Genomic DNA, 24,256 nt, shown 5'->3' on the forward strand with positions numbered 1-24,256 from the left:
GTCATGTGTTTAAATTACCGTAGCTATTTATACGACGTTTAACCCAACAAATCAACGGCCAATTTAAATACTTTATTGCCAAACGACTATATATAACACGTTCAAAAAGTACCTAAGGAGACAATTGCAGCGAAATAAAGGCTGACTCACTGATTAGAGGGATTCGTTTAAAAAGCAAAGTGCGTTTCTTCATAAAAGGAAACGAGCACATCACTGGACATGGAATTGGACGAAATTGAGGCCGATCTAATAAACAAGGGAACTGAGAAGTCAAAACGCTTTCCTGACCGTGATAATTGGTCCAATAGCTTTGAGTACCTGTTAAGCTTAATTGGATTTACCATTGGACTAGGAAGTATATGGCGTTTTCCATATCTCTGTTTGAAAAATGGTGGAGGTAAGGACATTCATTTTTAGCCAAACATTATCAGATGGTGCTATTTTTTGTAAGGTCAAAGTGGCAAAATAATTATAAGCAATGTGTTTACAACAAATTACACTCTGTAAAACCTAGAATCGTTGAATTGTATCAAAGTTATAGAGAAAGCTGCTGAAACGAGGTTATCCTTGCTCGACTCCGGACTGGTAATTCATACATTATCCATCTTATTTATTGAAAAGAGAGGACCAGTCTCAACGCATAGAATAAAACGAACCAGTAACAGTAAAACACTTGCTAAATTGCAATGACCTTCAGCCAACAGGAGATTTTTTTTAATAATACAACAGATCTCAAAATCCCTATTTCTCTCTCGAAATAGGCAGTATCTCTTACAATTCATACCTTCCAAAAAACTGTTGGTCTGTTCAAAAAGATATAACTATCACTTCTACATTTGATGTTGACGTCTGTCTTTTACCTTGACGTTCGTTTGATGTCCTTTCCATTAACATGTTCAATTTAATTTTTATTGACCTTATTGACCTCTTATGAGTTGATGAGCCTTTAATAATTAAATTACTAACTCTGCCAACCGCCCTTCGTCCGTGGTTTGTTATTCCGTCCGTAGTTAGTGCTGAATCAAATTTCGAATGACGGTTGTCCGTAATCCCTCGGTATGAACATAATTCCTAGTTATACATATAATCATTTGGACTGGTCTAAAAATCAAAAATGAATGACCGTCATTCGTCCGTCCCTTCAAGACTTCTTATTCGCGGTATTTCTGAGAAATTAGTGTCTTTCTTAAATTAAACATGTCAATTCCCAATAGTCATGCATATTGAATATTGCGATTGATTGTACAAACCAAAATAGCTGACATGTAGGTTCCCTTTGGTCCATTTGTAAGCATGTATCATTCTTCGAATGATAGGAATGAGAGACAGTCGGGACTCAATAGCTCACCTTGAATTTGTTGTTAACTTCAAAACCTGTCGAATACCAAACACATTTGTATACGCCCGTCAACTGACGGCAGTATAATGGTATGGCGTTGTCTGTCCGACCGTCCGTCCGTCCGGCGTAAACTTTTGTTTGTCCGGCAATCTCCTCCTACATATTTCAACGGATCTCTTTGAAACTTTGTATACATTATAATCATGATATGTTGTTGTGTATCCTTAAAAAGAATTTTGATTTGACAATTTTTGCAAAAGTTATTGCCCTTTGTTTCATTTAAGTATTTGATTTTTGTCCGGCATTCTCTTCCTACATTTTTCAACAAATCTCTTTGAAACTTAGTTGGCTAAATAATCATGATATGTTGTTGTGTTTCCTTGAAAGGAATTTTGATTCGACGATTTTTGCAAAAAAAAATTGCCCTTTGTTCATTTCAGTATTTTATTTTTTTATCCGGAGATTTTCTCCTACATTTCTATAGCATGTCAGCTAACCACTCTTTGAATGATGCAGATCTTATTTCAATGTAAGAAAGTAAATAACACTATATGGCATTCGACGGGCGTATATTGTTCCGCCCTGCGGTACTCTTGTTATCAATTGTGTGATTTGTTCAAGAGTTGTTTTACATTTATCGAATATATGACCTCTGTTACCTCAAATTTAGCTTAAGTAGTTTTCGTTTGCACAGCTTGTAAAGATCGCCGTCAGAAAGATATAAGCGAAATGGCACAACTCTTTGACTTTTTGGTTTTTCAGCATAAGTCATTTTAATTTTTTGACATATTGGACCTCTGTAACCTTGATAATAGGTCAAGGTCATTCGTATTCTAAAATATTGTAAACTTCACTTCAGAAAGCAAACAGCTACATTTTATGAATTTAGGCCTTATAGTTATTCAAAAGAAGTCATTTAAACTGTTTGATATATTTGACGTCTGACCCAAATAAAGAGAAGTCGTTTAACATTATAGACTTAATTTACCCCTTTGACTTTGAAAGAAGGTCAAGGTTATTTTTGGTTGCAACCTTTGTAGGGCTCCATCCAATGAATCTACCAGCACATTTCACAAATCCTGGCCTTTTAGTTCTTCAGGAAAGTCGTTTTAAATTTAAAGCCATATTTAACTTAAATATTGTTATTATTATTAATATATTCTTAACGGCCCATCAACCCACAACGTCATTAGGGCAAATAAAAGTAGACCAAAAACGTTAAAGGAAAAACATCAAACAAACGAAAAAGTAAGACAAGTGTCAAATCGAATGCACTGTAAAAGTGGTTATGATTTAGTTATATCTATTTGAAAAGACCGACATTTTTTTCGAAAAGTGATTCGAGGTCTGTAATATTATCATACAACAATTATCTTGTTGACAGGTCAATGTAATCTAATAACAAGTGTTTCACCGTAAATGGTTCGTCACATGCCATGCATTGAAGCTGGTTTCGCTTTTTAATGAATAAGAATGAGTTATGTAGGAATGACCAATTCGAACACGGGCAAGGACAACCTCGTCTCGGCAATTTTCTCTATAGCTTGGATACCATTCACCGATTTTCAGTTTGACAAAGTGTAATTAATTGTCTACGCATTGATTCCAATTATTGTGTAACTTTGACCGTACAAAATTTAGCATTAACGGAGAATCTATAAAATGAAGTTTACATTCAACAGGTGGAGGCAATAAAGCTGCTTTAGCGCGCAAGATCTGCTTTTTCATTACCTGGTATTCCCACCTGTCCGGGAATCTAGCATAATATAATGTGAGCATTTGGGGCATATAGTGTTACCAATATCTGATCCTTCACGATACAATGTTTAAATTACCAACTTTGTTGGATTGTTTATCAAACATTATGAAAAAGTCAAGAATGATAATTCCTCGGTCACCTTTAGGTTGAAAGGCTAGGCCAATGTCAATGTTGCTGTATACAGAAAACCCATCAACTGTTTGATTGTCATCACTTCAGGTGCTTAATTTTTTAACAGATATTTTCAAAGTTTATACGTATGTTAAGTATTAGAATAATGAGTTCTTGTTCAGGATTTAAAAGCCAAGGCTAATACCACCATTGCTATTTATAGTAACTAACCAATCAATTCAGTACCACCTGTCTACGAACTTTACTTCCATATGGATTTTGATCCAAATGTATACGGAGGTCAGGTATGAAAATACCTCGGACATCTTTGTGTTTCGGGATCCGAAGGTCAAGGCCAATGTCACTGTTGCTATTAATAGAAAACATCCAACGATTCAGTATAATCACTCCAGCTACTTCATTCTTAACAGATTTTGATCAAAGCTTACCAGGTTTCAGGTATGAGAAATCCTCTAATGAGTTCATGATTCAAAGGTTACGGCATGTTGCTATCCATAGACACAAAGTAGTTTTTCATTTCAGTAATAATTATCTTACCTTTAGTATGCATAAACAATACCTACACCCATCTTTGTAGCCAAAAAACAAAAGATGCAAATATCAAAATTTCGTTTTGTCGGATTGGTTTTAGTGTCTTGTCAATTTAATGCGCAGTTTGTGTGCTATATACCCAAACTGCGCATCTTACTATAATTATTTGTTGTTAAACATTATTGTTGTGCCTTTTTCGGCCGGTATTTCACCCGACGTGTCCCGATGGTGTGCTGTGTGATACGTCATTACTGTGTTTACTGTCGGCGGGTTGTAAAGTTCCGACCGATGTTTATTTCGGTTACGGTTGTTTGTTTTCACCGTTTCCGATTGGTATTACGGGTGAATTTCATTCTCCGTTGCGAACTTGTACTGTCGTAGTTTATTTTCCCCCTGTTTGTTTACTTTTTACTTTCGCTTTGGAGGGTATGTGTCGGTCGAGACAGCAAAGGGGGTCAGCCCATGGGTGTTCCCATTTCTTAGGGGAACGGACCCTAATGATGCTTGTCCCCAGTGTCGTCCTTGTAGTGAGTTTTCACATTGGGAACTTTGTTCAAATGCTGACTATCAGGACAAGGCCTTCATTGTTCCTAAGAAAGGTGGCCAGCCCCAGTCAGGCCAGTTTAGCCAGTTATGTGGTCACTCCCAGCCCGCGGGACCTTTCCCTTATTCTCCTGGATATGAGTTTCGTGTAAATCTTAATGTTCTGCTACTTCGGGGGCCTTAACGGCCAATCTTAAGAAGGTGTGTTGGACCTTTAAGACTTCTGCCTCTCGGGTAGGCTCGTTTGTTTCTCAGGCCGAGACCTCTGGTGTTGAGGCTATGGACTATGAGGGCGCGGGTGTGGCAGAGGACAATGATGTTGTTCATCTCTCACCTGGTTGCTCTGATATAGACACTTGTCTTTCTGATGACGGTCCTCAGGGGGGCTTGCCATTTGAAGATGATGTACAGGCTGAAGGGTGACCCTGAAGCTGCTGAGGGTGAGGCCAAGCATATGTTGTCCGGTATGCGGGGCCTTGAGGCCGACGATTCATGAATTATTTGGGAAAAAGGTATGCCCACCACATTGTCATTTGTCCGTGAGTCCACCACCCTTTTGGGTTCCTTGGTTGCTCCTTGGGTGTCCACCCAGTCGGACCACTCTCTGCCAGAAGGCACTATTGTGTCTTCAGCTCTGGTCACCGCACATTCTCGGGTTTTAGAGAAGAATTTTTTTTCAACCCGTGGAGATGGAGAGACTGATCCATCTCTTCCTCCCTCATTGGTCGTGTCGGACGACGGTGTGTCCGGCGGGAGTGTAGTCTTCCTTGCTCAAACTTTGGTCCTTCTCCCGCGTGGCGTGGGCGTGGCGTCCAATCACAGATCTAAGTGCCTTCAACCGGCACCTAAATTCTCTCCTTACTTCAAGATGGAGATTCCTCGGGGCATTAGTGTCTCCCTGCAGGTAGGGCGTAAGAATTGTACCCGCTGTCCCATAACATGATCGTAAGAGGCGACTAGATTTGGGGTCTTATCTTTTCTCTTCACCCCACCCGGTCACATTATACTGACAACGGGCGAACCAAACGTCCCACTCCTATATTGCTGATCGTTAAGCAGGAGTAAAACTACCAGTTTTACAGACTCTGGTGTGTCTCAGCCAGAAGACAGAACTCAAAGACTTCCTTACAGCGGCGAACACTCAATTAAAGGCCACAATTGAGACATTGTAAAGGGAGACATTAGGAAGAAGAAAGTTGTTTAGAACGAAAAAGAAAAGATAATATCCAAGGCTACTGTACAGGTGATTATGGACTTCCTTCTTTGGCTGTTTAGGGACCACAATCTTGCCCCTGGCATTATCGATGATTATCGTTCGGCGATTGACAGTGTCCTCTCTGTTCATCGTAGGCCGGAGGTAGGCTCGTCCTCCTCTCTTTCTGCCTTGATTTGGGGGGTTTGAGCTGGACAGGCCTAGGGTCCGGCAGATGGCTCCGTAGTGAAATTGGCCACTGATGCCCGAACCGCTGATGCGGACACCTGATGAGCCTTTAGAGTCTGCCCTCGGGTCGATGGAGGAGTGAGATTCATGTCTTGACCGCTCATCGCTCTTGCCTCTGGTGGTCCATGAACTACTCTGCCGTTACCCTTCTCACTAATCCTCCTTCATGTGCTAGTAATCAGGTTCCTGGCTTGTCGCCCGATCCTATTAAGGTTCTATCTTTGACTGCCTTCGTTTGGTCTGATGAGTGGGATAGATTGCCCTGTCCCTATCGGGCGCTTAGGTTTTATCTGGATAAAAAGTGGACAGACTACCTTCACGGATTTTTATCTCCGGTCCTTGGCTTCTCATTCCGATGGATTGTATTCCCTTGGACCGGTGGTGGTGGCACACCTCCTCGGTGGTACACTTGTTCGTTAAACGGGGAGGTATTCCACTTCTTAATTACGTTCGGGGCGTTTTGGTTTGTTTGTTGGGGAAGGGGGGTCCTTGATCCTGTTCCCTACCTTGAGCATGTCTCACCAATTTTCATTATGTAATTCTTACCATTCTTTATGGAGTCCTACCTGTATTCCTTTCCTTGCCGCCTCATCCCGGCTGGCTTTACACTCCATAAAAGGGTTTTGAGGATGGCAGATTACTACATGACTCTGTCGTCGAGATATGGGTTACGTGACGGTACGGAGGTCGGTTTAATTATTTTGGAAATTATTTGCATGTGCATAGTAAAGTTTTAAGTTCATAGTTTGGCAGGAGTACCAGGTTTTGAGCGATGGTGTGGGGATCCTTGAAGGTTCTGAGTCATTGAGAAAGTTTATGGCATATGAAGACGATGTCAAAGAATGATCGGGTTACTTTATAATGTCTTGTTAATAGGTCCAAGTGCCGATCGGCACCATTTAAAATTGAATGTCGAGCAGAAAACCTTATTAGTACCTGTCATTTCCAAGCTGTTAATAGGACGTTAGACAAAATGTTTAAGTATTCCGAAATTTTACAACTATTTGTGACTATGTGTCTTTGCTGTAAACATTCTGTGCATTTTAAACTAATTTTGTCTCTCTTTGTTTTAGGAGCATTTCTGATACCGTTTTTCTTCTTCACACTGCTATGTGGAGTCCCTCTCTACTTCCTGGAGCTGTCACTTGGACAGTTTTCAGGACGGAGTGCAGTGCTGGCTTGGTCACTCTGTCCATTGTTTGAAGGTGAGCAAAAGTAAAATTGAAAACAAACATATGTGCATATAAGCTTATTTCATTTCTACATTTATATATTTACAAGAGTGTATGAAAATGATTTGTTGCTATTTTCTTTTGTCATTGCAAAAATGTAAACGGAACTGTATGCAGGTAAAGTAAAAAAAATGCATCTTCCCTTAATCCTTTGTGAAGATAGAATTATTATTTTTTACTATTTTAATAAACAACCGGAGCCCTTCTATCTTACGACATTGCAGTGCATATGAAGATTTTGTTCTAAACACAGTTTTTAAGCATTGTTCTTGGATTTGTTGAAATAAAAGGATGAGTGTCTATAAGGTCATTTTTGGGCCCTTATATATCCGGATTTTCAGAGATGTCCTTTTGTATGACCGAAAAAGGCATTGTGTGATCAGTATGAAACTTTTTCAAATTAAACATCATCATATAACTAATATCTATGACAAGTTACATGCTTATCCCTAAACGCCTTTTATGTACAATTAGCGGATATACATTGGAAATAGGCAGAACATTTAACAACTTTAACGATAAAAGCAGATCCTTTCCTTGAGGCTAGGAGACTTAAAATTACCAGCAAATCAAACTTCATATATCAAATTAATCATTCCACAACGGTGGCAAATGCCATTTTTGATTTGTAAGTTGTAAAAAACAAATCAGGACCTGGAACTCACTGCTGAGCACATATTATATGATACATAAAATATACAATATTGACCGTAAATATCTTATAGCATAAAAAGGGTGTCCTGCACCTTTAATTCACTTAAAATTGAGTCATATTTGAAATAACCAAGATTGAGATGAGTCCAGAAGCCATAACTCAGTATAAAACAAAAGGAAATTATGTAGTAAATATGCAATTTATGTAAGTCTACCTAAATGAGTAAAGTTGTAAATTTAAAGTCAAAATATAAATTAGAAAGGAAATTAATGAGAAAACAAAACACTTTTCAATTGAAAATGACCCAAAAGACTCCCCTGACTTAATCCTTCGTTTTATATAAACAATCTTTAAGTGACGATTACATTTCTGTCATTTTTTATTCTGTTACATATGCATGTTTAATTCATACATGTTTTCAAAAAATGAAATGGTATTATTATTGATTTTAAGCTCATTTTGAAAACAGCAAACTATATTTGTGATTTACCCTACCCCTTATGGTACCCCAAAAACCAATTTCGGTCAAACTTTTACCTTAGTTTGTTCGCATGTCATACGATAGGAAATCTCTGAACAAATTAAGGAGGGCAAAATCCGAATGTACCAGGGCCCAAAAAACGGCCTTATAGACACTAATCTTTAAGCATTTATGAAATAAAACATACAAAACTATACTCTGGCGAAGATTTGGTCATCCTGATAACAAAATCTGGATTAACCAGAGCGTTGAATGCGATTTTTTTTCTTCTTGCAAGGTATCGGATATTCTGTGACCATGTTGAGCATGCTTGGCGCCTGGTACTACGGTCCGGTAATGGCATGGGTGCTGTTGTATATAGGGTACTCGTTTTTCCCGACTCAACCCTGGTCCACGTGTGACAATATATGGAACACTGATGCGTGTGTTGTCCTGAGGATGGGAAATCCGACTGGAACGAACAACTCCACGGCGATCACATCTCTGAAGGCGAATACGTCAAAGACGAACGAACAGGGGTTCTACCCCACTGCTGCAACCGAATTTTGGCGGTACGTAGACTGAACCTATAGTTGTTATATTAATATAAAAACAGCTCTTATGTCTGAACAAAACACTCAAACTGAAAAGGGTAACGGTAGGCGATGAATTTTTAAAGATGGTATCAGAAATATATTTTTGCATAACTGTTATTACAATGTTTACCTATGTTTATAACGTCATATTTATCCAGAGATATAGTTGAAATTCCTACTTAGTTTAAAAGTGATTTTTTTAAGATTTGTGATACAAGTTTAACAACTTTTATTTATCACTCTTCTTTGCTTTCGGATTCGGATGGTAGTGCGCAGAGTGTTTTAATGTGGACGAACACCGGAGAACTAGGAGAAAACTCGCGAAGTGTAGCAGGTGTCCCCGCATCTTCTTGGGGAATCGAATCCCGGCTCACATTGTGAAAGGCGATGCATTATCACCTGCGTCACCCGAAATATAATGAACCACCCAGTCACATAAATCTGATAATGTCTCGACAGGGAATGAAAGTGTAAACGATGGAGGTTTGAAGTGTAATATTACAAGATTATTCGATGTCTCTAATAAAGAAACATTTATTCTAAAGTTGCCAACATAAGACGTCAAACAGCGCTGTCATTTACGTTTATTATTCTTTTTCTTCGTGATATAACGTTAACCTCACAGCTAAGGTCAAACAAGTACGGGTACCAGCAGTAAAGCAATGCCTTTTGTCTGTTCGTAGGCACATAATGTCTTGCCATGGGTGTCGTCATTAATGACAGATTTATTTGCAACTTTATATTTTAATAACAAGATGTAAAGCTGTGCATGTGAAAATGTTTCACCGTACTTGTTTCTCCTGTAATAGGAGTTATGCCCCTTTAACCATTTCTCGATTATATTGTCAATTTGAGCATTTTCCGCTTATGGACGGATTTCTTTAAAACCTTTATTGAATTATGCTACAGGCATGGTGTAAATTTCTCAAAGATTTTGTGATAGGTTTGTTTTTGATAGTAAGTGCTATAACTGTTGACATTGATTTCATTATATACAGATACAAGATACTGAACGCATCACCTGGGATAGAAGATTGGGGTACACCGCAGTGGCACCTCATATTGGCCCTCTTCTTCTCATACGCTTCTAGTTTCTTGTGTATCATCAAAGGGGTAAAATCTGTTGGAAAGGTAAAAACGATAATATCAAATGCATTAAAAATCAAAACAAAATGTGCATCTGAATGCTTTGATTATTGTATAACAAAATGAAACCACCCCACTTAGAATATGAGGTTAATTTTTAAAAGGTGAAATAAAGCTCACTCTTTAAATACAAAAAATAAATTACAAAAAATGCAAACGAAGTTGTTGAAAAAATTACATACTGAACTTAAACTGACCACCTATGTAAATATGCCGAGTGTTATCGTATTTTTATGTAACCTTGATTTAATAGTTCGGATGTTGACAAATAGATATAATATTGTTTGTTACTTTAACGCAGGTTGTATACGTCACGGCGCTCGGACCATTCGTCCTGCTGGTTGTCATCTTAATCAGGAGTTTGTTTTTGGAAGGATCTACAGATGGAATCATCATGTATCTGAAGCCAGACTTGTCTAAACTACTGTCATACCAGGTTTGGAAACTTTTAGCGATGGTTAAGGCCTATAGTCATTCTAAATACAGTTGATTTTCATGGATTATTCGTCTTTTGATTATGCTTAGTTTTCTTCCTTTATTTTTTTTCTTTATTGCAACAGCTATAGACATATTAAAACGAGATTTTTGCATGAATGTCTTCTTCAGATAAAAACATTGAAATGCTTGTTTGTTTGTTTGTGTATTGTTTAACGGCCCATTGACAATGTGAGTCATTTAGGGCCAACAACACTGGAAACAGAGACATTCACGAAATGAAACCAAAACTTAATAGCTTAAATGTGTATAGGATTAAAGTAAAACATCAAATCGAACAAATTGGCTGCAAAATATATCATATTTTATTGTAAAGATCAATACAGTGTAAATAGTCATATGTTAATTGCACAGAAACTCCTCGAATAACCTTTTCATAGACGGTACATCATAAAAATATGTCACGAATGTTGTTTTTGAACAAATAGGATTTTCAGTCACCCCTTTGTGAACCCTAGCAGGGACTATTAATTTTTGTTTCAGTCCCAGATTGTGACATCTGTTGTCGATCATTGTTCAGAGCTTTCTTGCGTTTGCTTCTGTTGAAAATATCAGGCCTTAATTACAAGCTCTTGGATAACTCCGATATCGATTTCCTTTTTTAACAGGAATAACATACTACCTGAAGGCGTTCCAAATTTCTCCATTTCTCAAACGGGAATTACATATAACCTAAAGATGCTCCGAGTATGAATCATACGCTAGTGGTTTCTCAAAGGGGTAGACTGTTTTATCATGTATTGCTATTGATTGATTAAGAGATTTTATGTCTGGCAAACGGCTACCTAAAATACTCGCGTATAGTGCGAACTATTTTAAGGAAACATGAAAGTGTCAAGGAAGGGTGCGCACGATACACAAGAACAATCCAAACCCAGTCCTTGGTCGCGACCATTTATCGTAAATTTTGGGGAAATGTTTTGAGATGGGCTCGCAGCAATACACTGCTTAATTTCGTTAAATAACTCATGATTGCATTGTTTATTTAACCATTACGAAAGCTGCAAGTTTAAATAATTGTATATACGATATAATCGAATACAAGCTAAATAAATAAACTCGAAGAAAGAAAGGCCCAACTTTCAGGTCTAATCGCCGTCGCGTTGTGAATTGATTTATACCACGTATGGGGAAATATAACGAAATTGCATCGTAATTAGCACTCTGGGGTTTAATCATGCTAAACTATTCAATCTCGACAGTAGGAATGTGTCAAAACGACATGGGGAAAGTGGCGAAGTTCGCAAGTTTTTGTACTGCAAAGATTTAAGGACGCGTGATACCATTTTCCGGCAAGATCTCATAACGTCACATACGTGCGAATTAAACCGATAACGATAAAAGTTAGAGTTTAATTTTGTTTAACGTCAAATTAACAGCTAATGTCATTCATCAATGTGTGTAGTGTATGCAGGGTGCTTGCCTCCTTGTGATAGCGCGGATCTGATGCCAATTTTATAGTGCTATCTCACTGAAATACCATGCCGAAGGCACCACACAGCATTCCTCCCGGTCACATTATACAGACAACGGATGAACCAGTTGTTGCGACATTGTGGATGAGCCGTTAAACAATACAAAAAACAAAAAACAAAACCATTCCCCTTAATGCTGAACGTTAAGCAGGAAATAATAACTACCATTTTTATGGACTTTGGTATGTCCAAGCCTGGGAACAGAACCCATTACTTCCTCACCTGGGCGAACGCTCAACCATGAAGCCAAAAGTGAGATGTTGCCAATAAAGTGCTAGGAAATAAAAGGTAGTTAGAAGTAGAAGATAAAGATTCCAAATATTGCAATGGGCGCAGCAGATTTATTTTGGTTGCTTTTGTGTCCCAAAATAGAGGACACCAAAGCAAATCACCAATTCTGCACGGGGGTCCCACATAAGTCGCCGCAGATAGAAACAGCAGGTATATTTTTTTCGCGATCCCCCACCTGCAGGGGCGAGTTTGAAAAATAAATATTAACGGCAAACCATAAAATACACTCTGATCTTTTCTCTTCTAAGACGAAATACTGAAAGCATTATCGTTACATGTATATTCGAGTTACCTGTTCTGCCCATTATAGGTCCCAATTAGCGAATAGGTTTTGTGTATTATGTTTTCCCCAACATAATTAATTACATGGCTGAATGTGTTTATTTAGTTCTTTTAGTGACCTTCTTAGTTGCTGCTATCAGTCTAGCTTGACATTTTTTCAGAAATAAATTCAATATTAAAAAATATAAAAATCAACCACATGCCTGTGTTGGCATGGTTAATACCTAAACAGCGCGTATGTTTATTCACCTGGTAATTGTTAGACCATTTCGATTGATCTGCCAGTTGTTGCTTGGTCAATAATTTAATTATACTGAAAATGATCGTACAGGAGATTGGGCGACTTTCATGTCATTTTTGAATATTTGTAGTTTAAAATTTACATTTGCGTTATTGGATATTAAACGCTATACATGAAACGCTTTACATGGTAATCGCCGTTTTGTTGAGCAGAAAGAATAAAATAGAGCTTTTTGTTTGTACTTCACCTCAGTTAAACAATCACGGCTATCTAAGGACGTGCGAAGTTTTGATGGTGTAGGAGAACCGTAGTACCTGGAGAAATTAAAGTATTGCAAGGCAACCCATAGTCCCCAATCGGATATGTTATTTTACAAACCATATATTTATGTCAAACCTTTCCAAAAGTAAAGGTCAAATGTCAAGTTATACGTCAGACTCAGTGACCGATTTCTTGCACTCAGCCATCCGAAGATGTCCTTGTATACCCAAAACTGACTACTCCAGGTGAAATAGTATAGAAGCTATGCCCCAGACAAACATTTTCAAAGTCAAAGGTTAAGTCATATGTCACAATGACCTTCTTCCGCCATCCCAAGATGTTCATGTACACCAAAATTAGTTACTCCAGTTGAAATAGTATAGAAAATGAGTCCCGGGAAAATTTCGCGGACATAATGACGGACGGAGTGCAAACCTATAGTCCCCCTAGAAGCGATGGGGGACTAAAAGCACCGAGCTGGGGGCCAGTATCTGTGATGAAGGTCTGGTGATCGTAGACGGCTTCCTTAAATCGAACTGAAATAGAAATAGAAGCTGCTTGTCATTTAAAGACACAATCGTTATGAAAAGAGTTAATTAGAAATAGAAGTGATATATATAGCCAAAGTGCAATATTGGGGTAGCCGATCAATATTGGTTTCTAAGCAGACGACATAGAAGAAGAAAGGGGAAAGAAAGAATATGGATGCGAGCAATAAACGATAAAGATCCCAGGTGTTGCAATCGGGGCCGCATAACAAGTTGGGTTTCATGTATGTCCCCTTAGCAGACGACACGGCAGACATGCAATGGGATACGGCTGGTACATGTTTTCTCCGAATCTGTGGAAGCAGGGGTAGCAGTATACAGTAGAGGGTTGTGGCCATGGGTGATATTTTTGTTAAAAGACTTACCGCTGTATAATGATATGTAACAAAAATATAAAAATAAAACTGTACTAAAATTGGTGTAAGCATGATGAAGTGGGCTATGTGAGCTTCACATTTGTAAAAAAAGAAGAAAATTCTTTTGGTTCGAGAATAACATTTTGGCCATAATCCGAAAAAGTGCCTACACATGAAAAGCTAGCTTTACAGGAGGTAAAATTTTGACAACAACACACGACGCAAAATTGCAAAAAATCAAGTTTTACAACTTAACCGGGACCCAGATAATTCTGCAACCAGGTAGGTAATCTTTAACTTCAGACAGAACTTAGGAAAAAATTACTAGTTGCGGGGGTCAAATTTTGGGTCAAAAATAGCATTTTTTGCATTTTTTGGTAATTTTTGATGTGGTAACCATGGTTTTCACACAAGTGACATACAAAGAAAAAAGAGGTTTATACACTTCTCAGTACTTTATGTGTATCGTAAATGTAATGCAGTTTACAAATATATATACATGTATACATGTGTTGTGTAGGGTAAATCCGCTGTGTTTACATTTCCTCGAAATGTGCCTTGTTTGTCAGAGTCGGGTCATTTCTACTGTATACCGCTACCAGGATACAGGAGGCTTATGAACGACGTCATGGGTGTATCTTTTCAATCATGATTCATGTTTGTTTTGCAATAGTATAACAATTTTTACATCAGAAATATCTTGCTGTTTACAGATTTGGTTAGAAGCTGCAATGCAGGTATTCTACTCGCTAGGGCCGGTTTGGGGTGGTGTAACAACTATTGCCAGCTACCACAAGTTTCGGGGAAATATCCTGAAGTAAGTCTTATTAACAGTTCAAGCATCATTTTATTAATTCTATAAAATATAAACCAAAATTACTTGTGGAATCAAGTTTTGAAGATACTCTACTTGTATAGCTCTTCTGGTCCTAAGGACCGGTGAGCTTATGTCGCGGCGTCCGTTGTCTGTCCGTCCGTCGTTTTTTTCCTTAAAACGCTACTATGATGTGATGTCCTGATTTCTTAAATGTCCAAGTGAGCGAAACAGGACCTATGGGCCTGTTGTTTTCTTTTCGCTGTGTATTCTATCCTCTGTTTCACTTCAAGGTCTAAATATCTTAATATAGTAGTACGTTATTTTTAAATATTAACGATATTACAACAAACTTAATTTGTTGATACTTGGAACATAAAATTAACTTTAAGACCGTAATGTAATTAGTTACCTATTGCGTGATTGAAGAAACAATGCATGATGACTTCCTAGTGTAATCTGATTATAACATATGCAATTTAATTATTTTTAACATACCTAAGCGTTTTGCATTTTTATGTGGGATTTTACTTCTTTGTAACAAATACAAAGTAGCGTTTAATCTGGCGATGATTATAAATTTGTTTTACAAATAGTTACGAAAAAACTTTTTTTTACCAGGAACACCATGATTATTGTGGCCGTTCACACATTCAGTAACTGTCTGTGCGGTCTCGTGGTTTTTTCCATCCTCGGGTTCTTGGCACATGAAGCTGGACTCTCCATCACGGAAGTGGCGGAATCTGGTTGGTAAAAAAACAATGCAGCTTGATACGAGCTATTGTAATACGTCCATGACCAGTGAAATGTTTTTCTGGTCTCACCTAATGAAACATCACCCATACAAAAATACAAAGTACATGTACCTACATCATCTCTACTTCATATACCAACTATACCCTCCTACATCATCTATGCTTCCTATACCACCTATACTTCCTATAACACAAAAACCCTCCTACATCACATTTACTTCATATACCACCTATACCCTCCTACATCATCTATACTTACTATACCACCTATACTTCACATACCACATATACCCTCCTACACCACCTATACTTCCTTTACCACCTACAAATGTAAACTGTTTTAGTAATTATGTTCATTTATTTTATTTCAATATTTTTATTTTATATTATTGATTTATTAATTAATTTGTTTTATTTATTCAATTCAATTATTTTTATTTCATTTTATTGATTTATGAAACAATTTGTTTTATTTATTCGATATAATTATTTATTGATATTTATTTCATTTGTGGCTTTTTTGCCATTCGTGGTTTAACCATAATCACGCTCTTTATTAGTCTTTTCAATATTTCAAATACTTTATTAAATATTAAAAATTAATAATAATGTGTCCTCTTAATTCAGCCTAAAGAAAAAACGAATACAAAACTACTGTAGTAAAATTGCTAGGTCTCAATGATTTTTAATGGCGTAATCAAAATCTATTTATTGTCAAGGGCCATGTACCTCTNCCCACCCCACCCCACCCGATACATATAGCGAGGCGAGCGCAGGACTTACTTACTTCGATCTGAACGTAAACAAAACCCACAATATAGACAATAGAATTAAAGAAAAAGCATACACACATAAAACAATAAATATTTTATAAACGCACTAATTATAAGACTCTCTTCAATCTACCCTGGTGTCGTTACGAAACAATCAGTCCAAGCGTGCAGTGATGGAAGTATTTGTAGAATTAGTTGAATTCTATTCATATATTCATATGAACAGAATGATATAAGTAAGAAAATTAAATATCTAGAATATACAAATAACTTAATACTCAATTATGTTCTACATATAATTTTACTGGCCAATTAAGGTACGTGTATAGATGTGCATCCATTAATCAGCACACGACGCAGCCCAAATATTCGAATATAAATATAAGTCATTGCCTAACTTCAAACCAATTATTTCAAGTATTTATCTATTTTATTTGTATATTGTTTTTATTTTTAATTTGCAAACTTTATTATACATATAACTATTCTTTTATATAAAAACTTTTCAGCAATCGCATATTCTTAAAATAACCTGTACATAGCCATCGATCGTTTCCTTATATAATCAGCAAAACGCATATTCAACGCACATTAAACGCTAAATCTAAAACGCACATCAAACGGTCTACGCAAACGCAACGCAAACATGACGGAAATGCAACGAACTTTTGGTTAAGAAAACGGTCCAGGGTCTATATCATGTGATGTCGCATTTATAAGCCTACTGTCAAACAAAGATGCATTTTGGAGAAAATAGCTTATAAATGATTTTAACGAATCGTCGAAGATTCAAATATGTCATGATTGTTTTTATAGTGTAGGTTTCGAATTTTCGTCCGAATGACAGTTAAGGATCTCTAAGGATATTTGTTATTAACGGTTTCAAATCTGTAAAATGAGGGTTTAAAATCAACAAACTTGAAATACAGAAAATACTAAATAATAATACAACTTTCAGGCCAAAATGAGAAACTAAATGAGAAGAACATTTTGGACAAGAAATAAAATGGAATCAAATATTGAACAATGCTAATGATAGCACAATAACTAATACAATCAAACAATTTCAGTGGAAATGTTAACATAGAATCATATACACGAGACACAAGTTACATTTAATGAACAGCTCTGACGGATTTTGTCACCCTAGACACCCTCAATCACCTTTCTTTATCAATGTCCCTTTGCTACTAAATTATTAAATAGTACAGGAAACAATCTTTGACCAGCTACCGACATGGATCATGATATGTGACGAGAGTATGATGTTTGGAGTATGCAAATCAAGTACAGGCTATTGTGTGATGATTTCTGTTATATTCACACTAAAATACTCCATATGGAAAGTAAGGAATAAATAAAAAATATCAGGATAAGTTAACCAGTGTAGAATCTATTCTAATCAGAATACGCTTATTGATAATACTTTATTTCATCTTTATTACTTTAAAAAAAATGTCTTCAAGACTCAAGGTTTTCTTTCCACAAATGATTAATTATCAAAGCTATAGTAATGCTAGATTTTCTTTTACAGTTTTGGGCATCGGTACACGAGTCTTTAAGTTAATAGTAAAGGAACATCAAGTATCAAAATGACACAAAATTCCAGAGTTTAAAATTTCCAGATGTGTTTTAATCTACCATTGTTGTTATAATTAAGTATTGAAATGAGACATATTAATGGTGAAGAGATCACGATGCAGTTATAATATATTATTAAGTAGGTATTATAAAACAATGAACTGTTACAGGTCCCGGCCTCGTGTTTCTAGTTTACCCAGAGTTTCTCACCCGCCTGCCTCTGCCTCAAATATGGGCCGTTATCTTCTTCTCTATGCTGTTTATGGTTGGCCTCGACAGTCAGGTAATGATTAATATTTAATCTGAACTAGTATAATGTACTTTCCAAGTCGTTAAGCACACGAAGTTATGAAATGTCGAATGAATAGCTAAGGAAGACATCAGTATACGCCTACCGGTATGTTGTGCTTGATGCAACAGACCGATGTCCGTCACAAGTAGGGCGTAAGAATTGTACCTGCTGCCCCCATTGCATGATCGTAAGAGGCGACTAATTTGGGATTTTATCTTTTCTCTTCTTTCTAAACAGCTTTCTTCTTCCTAATGTCTCCCTTGACAATGCCTCACTTTTGGCCTTTAGTTGAAGGTTTGGGTTCTGTTCCCTGGCCGAAACATAACAGAGTCTGTTATTGTAGTTTATACACCTGCTTAAAGCTCAGCAATTTAGGAGTGGACTGGTTCTCCCGTTTTCAGTATAAAGTGACCGGGTGGGGTGTCCTGCTGGGTGTCTTCGGCAGTGTGTTTCAATGAGGTAGCACTATACAGTCGGCATCAGTTCCGCGCTATCAGAAGGAGACAAACACTAACATATCGCAGCCTCCCAAAACACACACGCATACACTACACGCATGCATCTCGCGCACAGGGGAGACCGTCCTTAAATGACCATAGCTGTTGATAGGACGTTAAACAATACTAAATCAAACCAAGCCAAATCCGTCATCAGCTGTGTTTTATTATCTCGGGCAGGGGAAACATGTACGATATATTGCGGTGCGGACCATTCCCGAGCTACGATTCAAACTTCTGGTGTATTGTGTGCACAACAAAATGTCTGGTGTTTTTTTGTATGCAGAAGTTTGTTTTTGTTATTTTTTTATTGATTCATAAAATTTCTCATTAGATCTTTGTTGGTTGTTTTATAGTCGAGTGCTTCCTGTTACTTCCTGTGAAGCATACCAAAGTGCACTGTGGTATCATATGCTTTACAAAGTGAAAATTAGGTGTTTTCTATTTTACAAAGCTGTTTTGGAAAAGAGTTTCGTGATGATTTTTTGCTTTTCCTTGTGTGACTTCACAGTATTTCAAGAACATTCCTTTTTTAATTTCGTTGTTTCTCTCCTTAGTTAGGGTGCCTGGAGACGTTGATAAGTGCTTTAATGGACATTTTCCCCAAAACTCTTGGCAGACGGAAGCACCTCGTAATTGCCACTGTTTTTGCACTGTACTTTTCTACTGGCACAATATTCTCTACACAGGTGAGTAAATTTATATAAGTACTATTACAAGGTATTAATCGTCGGAACTAATTTTATGTTGGTGGCCGGATGGTCGTTTCGAGTTATGCGTTCCCGCAACAGCTAGGGTTGTTTGAAAACCGTGTCCACATCTGTTGGATATTTTACCCTACAGTAAAATATTGCATTATCGAGTATGTCGATTTTGGTGAAATGCAACAAATAACCCGATAGTCTCCTTGTCATTAATATACATTTATTGGTATTATTTGTTACACAGGTTTTAAAACTGAAACCGACGCGTTCGAAAAAATATTGAACGCCGTTTTGTATCCTAGTGCCTTGCTTTGAAATACCTCACTGTTAGCCCAAGTATCGAGGGCTCGTTTGGTTTAGTTAGGTATTGTTTAACGCCCTATAATCAGCTATGGTCATTAAAGGATGGCCTCTCCTGTATGCAAGATTCATGCGTGTGTATTTTGGGAGGCAGCGATATGTTCGTGTTTGTCTGCTTGTAATAGCGCGGAACTGATGCCAACTGGATAGTGCTACCTCACTGAAACATACTACCGAAGACACCAATCAGGACACATTATACTGACAACGGTCGAACCAGTCGTCCCACTTCTAAATTGCTGAGCGTTAAGCAGGAGTAGAAACTACCATTTTTTAGACTGGTATGTCTCGGCCAGGGGACTGAACCCAAAGCATTCCTTACACCGGCGAACGCTCAACTAAAGGCCAAAAGTAAGGCATTGTAAAGGGAGACATTAGGAAGAAAAAATTTGTTTAGAAAGAAGAGAAAAAAATATGATCCCAAATTTAGTCGCCTCTTACGATCATGCAATGGGGGCAGCAGGTATAATTCTTACGCCCTACCTGCAGGGACCCGAGGGCTCGTCCAAATCGGGTAGGAAATATGCATACTTAAGTAACGGAAAAAATGGTATTTGTTACTCCCTTCTTAACGTTCAGCACTAAGTCATGTCGCAACAACTAGTTTGATTATTTGCTAACTGAGAATTAAGCTATCCTCTCTAAAACATACATCAACATACCATTCCTGTTATGTTGAACGGCCCATTTACATCTTAGGTAATTTAAGGACGTGCCTCCACGTGTATTGTGTATGCGTGCACGTGTGTCGGAGACATGGTGTGTTGGTGTACTTGCCTCCTTGTAATAGCGCGGATCTGATGCCGTCTTTATAGTGCTATCTCACCTAAATACTACGCCGAAAGCACCCAGCACAGCATTTCGCCTGGTCACATTATACTGACAACAGGTGAGCAGGTTGTGCCATTACTAAAACGCTGAACGTTGAGCAGAAAAGAACTTCCATTTTAAAGGATTTTGCTATGGCCTGGCCTCGGGACGGAAGTCGTTGCCTTCCTCACCTGGGCGAACGCCATTTTATGTGTTCACCTGTATAAACTCGCGAGGTAAATATATGCATAATTTGGTTTTGTCACCAAATAATGTCTGCCAACTGAAGGATTAATATATAAAATCCAAGACGTATTATTTTCATTTTCTAGGGAAGGAATTTATCATCTTTATACAACTGTATACCTTTTACCTGAAATACACCAACATACCCTGCCTCCTGCATAACTCGCGCAAGCACGCATACATAGCACACAAGGAGGCACGTCCTTAAATGACCTAGGATGTTGATATGACAGGACATTAAACAAAATAAAACTTAACTAAAATCAATCTAGATTCATTTGCCTCTAAAAGCTACAATTTTAGGATTTGAGTTGGTGAATCCCTGCGCTAGTAAGACCTTCCCTGGAGTGTTCGCAATTTTAAGAATGTTTCGAATGCGCTTAACCTTTTCCCGTATGTTTTGGCATATGTGACAGGATCTCAAGAAGGAAAAGTGACTTCTTGAAAATAACATGAATATTTTTGGAAAGAAAACTGTTTGGTTCGCATTTAGTCACGATTCATACCTGCAAACTTTTAAGGATACCGACTAAAACCTATTACAAAAAGGTGAACTGAGACTTAATTGCAACATGTAATTGTCATAATACCACATCTAAACCCAATATCAATGCATTTGACAAACAGAAAGTTTGTGGGATACGTACTGGTAAAGTTAGAAGAGTGATTTATATAGATAAATAGGTTTCATAACTGCTGTAAATAGACTAAACGTTCATAAGGATTCACAAATCTCCCGCGTTTAATAGATAAAAACATAAATATATAAAAAAAAAAATAGCATAACTCTTGGTAACTGCATCATTTTTTTTCAGGGTGGAGTATATATTTTCCAGTTCATTGATTGGTATCTGTCGGCCTTTATTATATTCCTGGTTGCGTTTCTAGAATGTATCATCGCCGGTTGGATATATGGTAATAATTTTAACATTTTTGCTGTTTATCAATATTCCATATCAAAGGCGTACATGTAACTTTTGAATCAAAAGATTTGCATGAAATTTTAGATGGTGTTTTTTTAGATAATTGAATTTCAGTAAGAAAACTTTCACCAAAATATTGATTAGGATTATTTATAGAAAAAAGGATAGCTGTCTTTGTATATGTATGTGTAAGCAGTAAAAAGTATCGTTTTGTTGCGTTATCTCAGCAGTTCATGTTATCATTTTGTGAAGGCTTGGAATTCTGTGTATTTGACGATATGTGCTAAGTTTTGTCATTTTACTTTTCTCAATTAAAGGCGCGGAGAGAATGAGTCGAGATATCCAATTGATGACTGGGAGGTCAATTCCAGTGTTTGTCAGGGTCTCGTGGAGTTTCATCATACCAACTTTGATGCTGGTAGGAATCAAGATATACGTTTATACCAACCTTACTTGAACTACGTAAGACAAATCAAACAGTATGCGGAACTAAACTTTCATCTGAATTTTCCTGTTGACACTGTCATAACAATGTAACATTGTGCATATGCACTGACAGTTTTCAATCCTGCTATTATTGGAGGAGTTATGCCCCTTCTTGCGAAGTTGTTAGTAAAGGATTTGCACTTATTTTTTCAGTGCTATTTACATATACATTTGTCTAGATATTTTTTATTTTAAAGCTGCTCCACTTCTTTGATTTATACGGCTTAATAAGTTTGGGAACGTGTTTGTTCTTCAAATTTACTCGTTTCTATTCCTTTTATCTTAGGTCTTTTCTCCTTATGGACATGCCTTCATTTTCCGAACAAACATAACATGGACAATTAGGGGTGTTTAATGGTTACGCCAACCGCGTGAAGCTATTACTTGCAAACTGGTCTTGAAATCATTTCTCAGTAACAGTTTATATTTTTTCAATGGAACAATTCAAATTCATATTATTCAATAATTTTTCCCCAAATTCTTTTCAGATTGCAGGCATCGGAGTAGCATTAAAATTTGAACGACCTGTATACCGGGGATATGTTTATCCGGATTACCTTGGTATTGTTGGAATGTTTGTTGCCTTGTTTCTGGTATTACCAATACCCATCGTTATGGTCAAACGACTGCTACAATCACCTGGCTCATTCATGCAGGTGTGTTTAAAACGAACTGAAAACAGCTCATCAGTTTAGCCGTTAATATAAAAAATATTTACCATCAAATGGCATTGCCTACCAAATTCACTTGGCATTCATATAGGTTATGAATGCAATAGACCGATCGTTGACATCATAATTGTTACGTTGGATACCACTGACCCTACCCGGGCGATGGCTGTTCTATTCACTGAACAAGCATACACGATATAAGTATAAGTGAAATTGTGTTTTTTTTATGAGATGAACAGATCCCGAAAATGTTAAATATAAGTATTAAACTACTTTCTGTTGTCATTCATAGGCAATATGAATTCCAACTGGACAAAGGTAAATTCAACATAACGTTGAAATTGCCTTTGTCCAGTTTGAATTCATATTGCCTGTGAATGCGAACTGAAAGCAGTTCAATTATTAAATAATCTTAACTTTCGACATCATATATTGTAGCATTGTATAGTACATCAGTTTGAACGTAACGATCTAGAAGAAACCGATAACGTTTTCATTTTCGACTGTATCTCAGTCATATAATGCTTCAAACAATTAAAAAAAAAATGTGGCGTCGGTATATTTTAGAGACTGAGAGCGTCATTGACTCCTGCTTCAGAATGGAGACCGCAAAACGAGAAAGAAAGGCTCATCTACAAGCAGTACCAATACAGCGGGAGTACTTGGCAAAATATCAAGACAAACTTGAGGGGCGAATGAGTAACCTCTGTTACCTGTCATAGAGAATTTGACAGAATTTTGATGGATTAGAGATTTTTTTATAATCTTATTCCGGGAATTTTTTTTCTTTTAAAGACATACAATATCTCATCTGATACATTCAGTCTACTTTGCTTATAAATATGTTTTAATACAGTTGTCTCTAATGTTCTAATATGTTCTTAATTTTAGTAATTCACGATTTTGACAATTGTTGAAAAATAATTAATTTCTTTTGGAAGACAATACTGATATTGCCAAATAACATTTGTTTTTCGATATCATCTTTCCGGGATGTTTTGGATAACAACTTAAACAAAAATTGCTAATTATGACTATTTATAGATTTCAGGTAGTTAACTCAGAGCAAGAGAGGCTGTAATGCTATATTTGCATAAACAGAATATTACACCAAACTTGTTTGCTCTATGTTTGTTATCAATACCTACCGAAGGCTTCCAAAGCCCTTTTCTCTTTGTATATATTGTTCACATTTTGTTGTCTACATATCATATCTATATCAGTCACGTTAAGTACCCCCTTTTTTGTCTCTTTCACATAACACTCTTAATCTCGTTTTTGGTGTCCCAATGTGTTTTATTGTTAGTTAAAACAGTATTTCATTCAATATTCAAACATGTTAATTACATGACATATCATTACACAGAGATTGGTATATTAATTCCTCTCCTAAGTATATATATCAGGCAAATACTTCTACGAGACTGTTGACACCCTAACTACAATATAAGTTTGAATAAAATAAAAATTTACTTAAAAGATATTCACACGTGGTGATCATTAAAATTGAAACATATTAACCCCAGTGCTTTACGTTTTGTTAACGAGGTGAACGCACACT

The 24,256-nt window shown here is 37.0% G+C and overlaps 2 protein-coding genes across 2 annotated transcripts; both read left to right on the top strand.

The window, feature by feature from the left end:
• The first annotated feature begins 219 nt into the window (after positions 1-219).
• LOC110453355 (sodium- and chloride-dependent GABA transporter 2-like) lies at positions 220-8,677 on the top strand. The gene is made up of 3 exons (XM_021502271.1): positions 220-397; positions 6,819-6,950; positions 8,391-8,677. Exons 1-3 carry the CDS (start codon positions 220-222, stop codon positions 8,675-8,677), a joined length of 597 nt encoding a protein of 198 aa, XP_021357946.1.
• Positions 8,678-9,135: 458 nt separating this feature from the next.
• Positions 9,136-18,878, top strand: LOC110453357 (sodium- and chloride-dependent creatine transporter 1-like). Its single transcript, XM_021502272.1, has 7 exons — positions 9,136-9,158; positions 9,687-9,819; positions 10,136-10,270; positions 14,497-14,600; positions 15,219-15,343; positions 17,877-17,989; positions 18,852-18,878. Exons 1-7 carry the CDS (start codon positions 9,136-9,138, stop codon positions 18,876-18,878), a joined length of 660 nt encoding a protein of 219 aa, XP_021357947.1.
• The last annotated feature ends 5,378 nt before the right edge of the window (positions 18,879-24,256 follow it).

Source organism: Mizuhopecten yessoensis, unplaced genomic scaffold (assembly GCF_002113885.1).
Source record: "Mizuhopecten yessoensis strain PY_sf001 unplaced genomic scaffold, ASM211388v2 scaffold7283, whole genome shotgun sequence".
Taxonomy (NCBI): Eukaryota; Metazoa; Mollusca; class Bivalvia; order Pectinida; family Pectinidae; genus Mizuhopecten; species Mizuhopecten yessoensis.

Bases quoted from the DNA above. Each gene is read 5' to 3' on its own strand.
- LOC110453355 (XM_021502271.1), top strand. From the start codon at position 220: ATGGAATTGGACGAAATTGAGGCCGATCTAATAAACAAGGGAACTGAG. The intron at 398-6,818 runs GTAAGGACATTC...TCTTTGTTTTAG, and splicing joins CTGTTTGAAAAATGGTGGAG to GAGCATTTCTGATACCGTTT. The intron at 6,951-8,390 runs GTGAGCAAAAGT...TCTTCTTGCAAG, and splicing joins ACTCTGTCCATTGTTTGAAG to GTATCGGATATTCTGTGACC.
- LOC110453357 (XM_021502272.1), top strand. From the start codon at position 9,136: ATGTCTCGACAGGGAATGAAAGT. The intron at 9,159-9,686 runs GTAAACGATGGA...CATTATATACAG, and splicing joins TCTCGACAGGGAATGAAAGT to ATACAAGATACTGAACGCAT. The intron at 9,820-10,135 runs GTAAAAACGATA...ACTTTAACGCAG, and splicing joins GGGTAAAATCTGTTGGAAAG to GTTGTATACGTCACGGCGCT.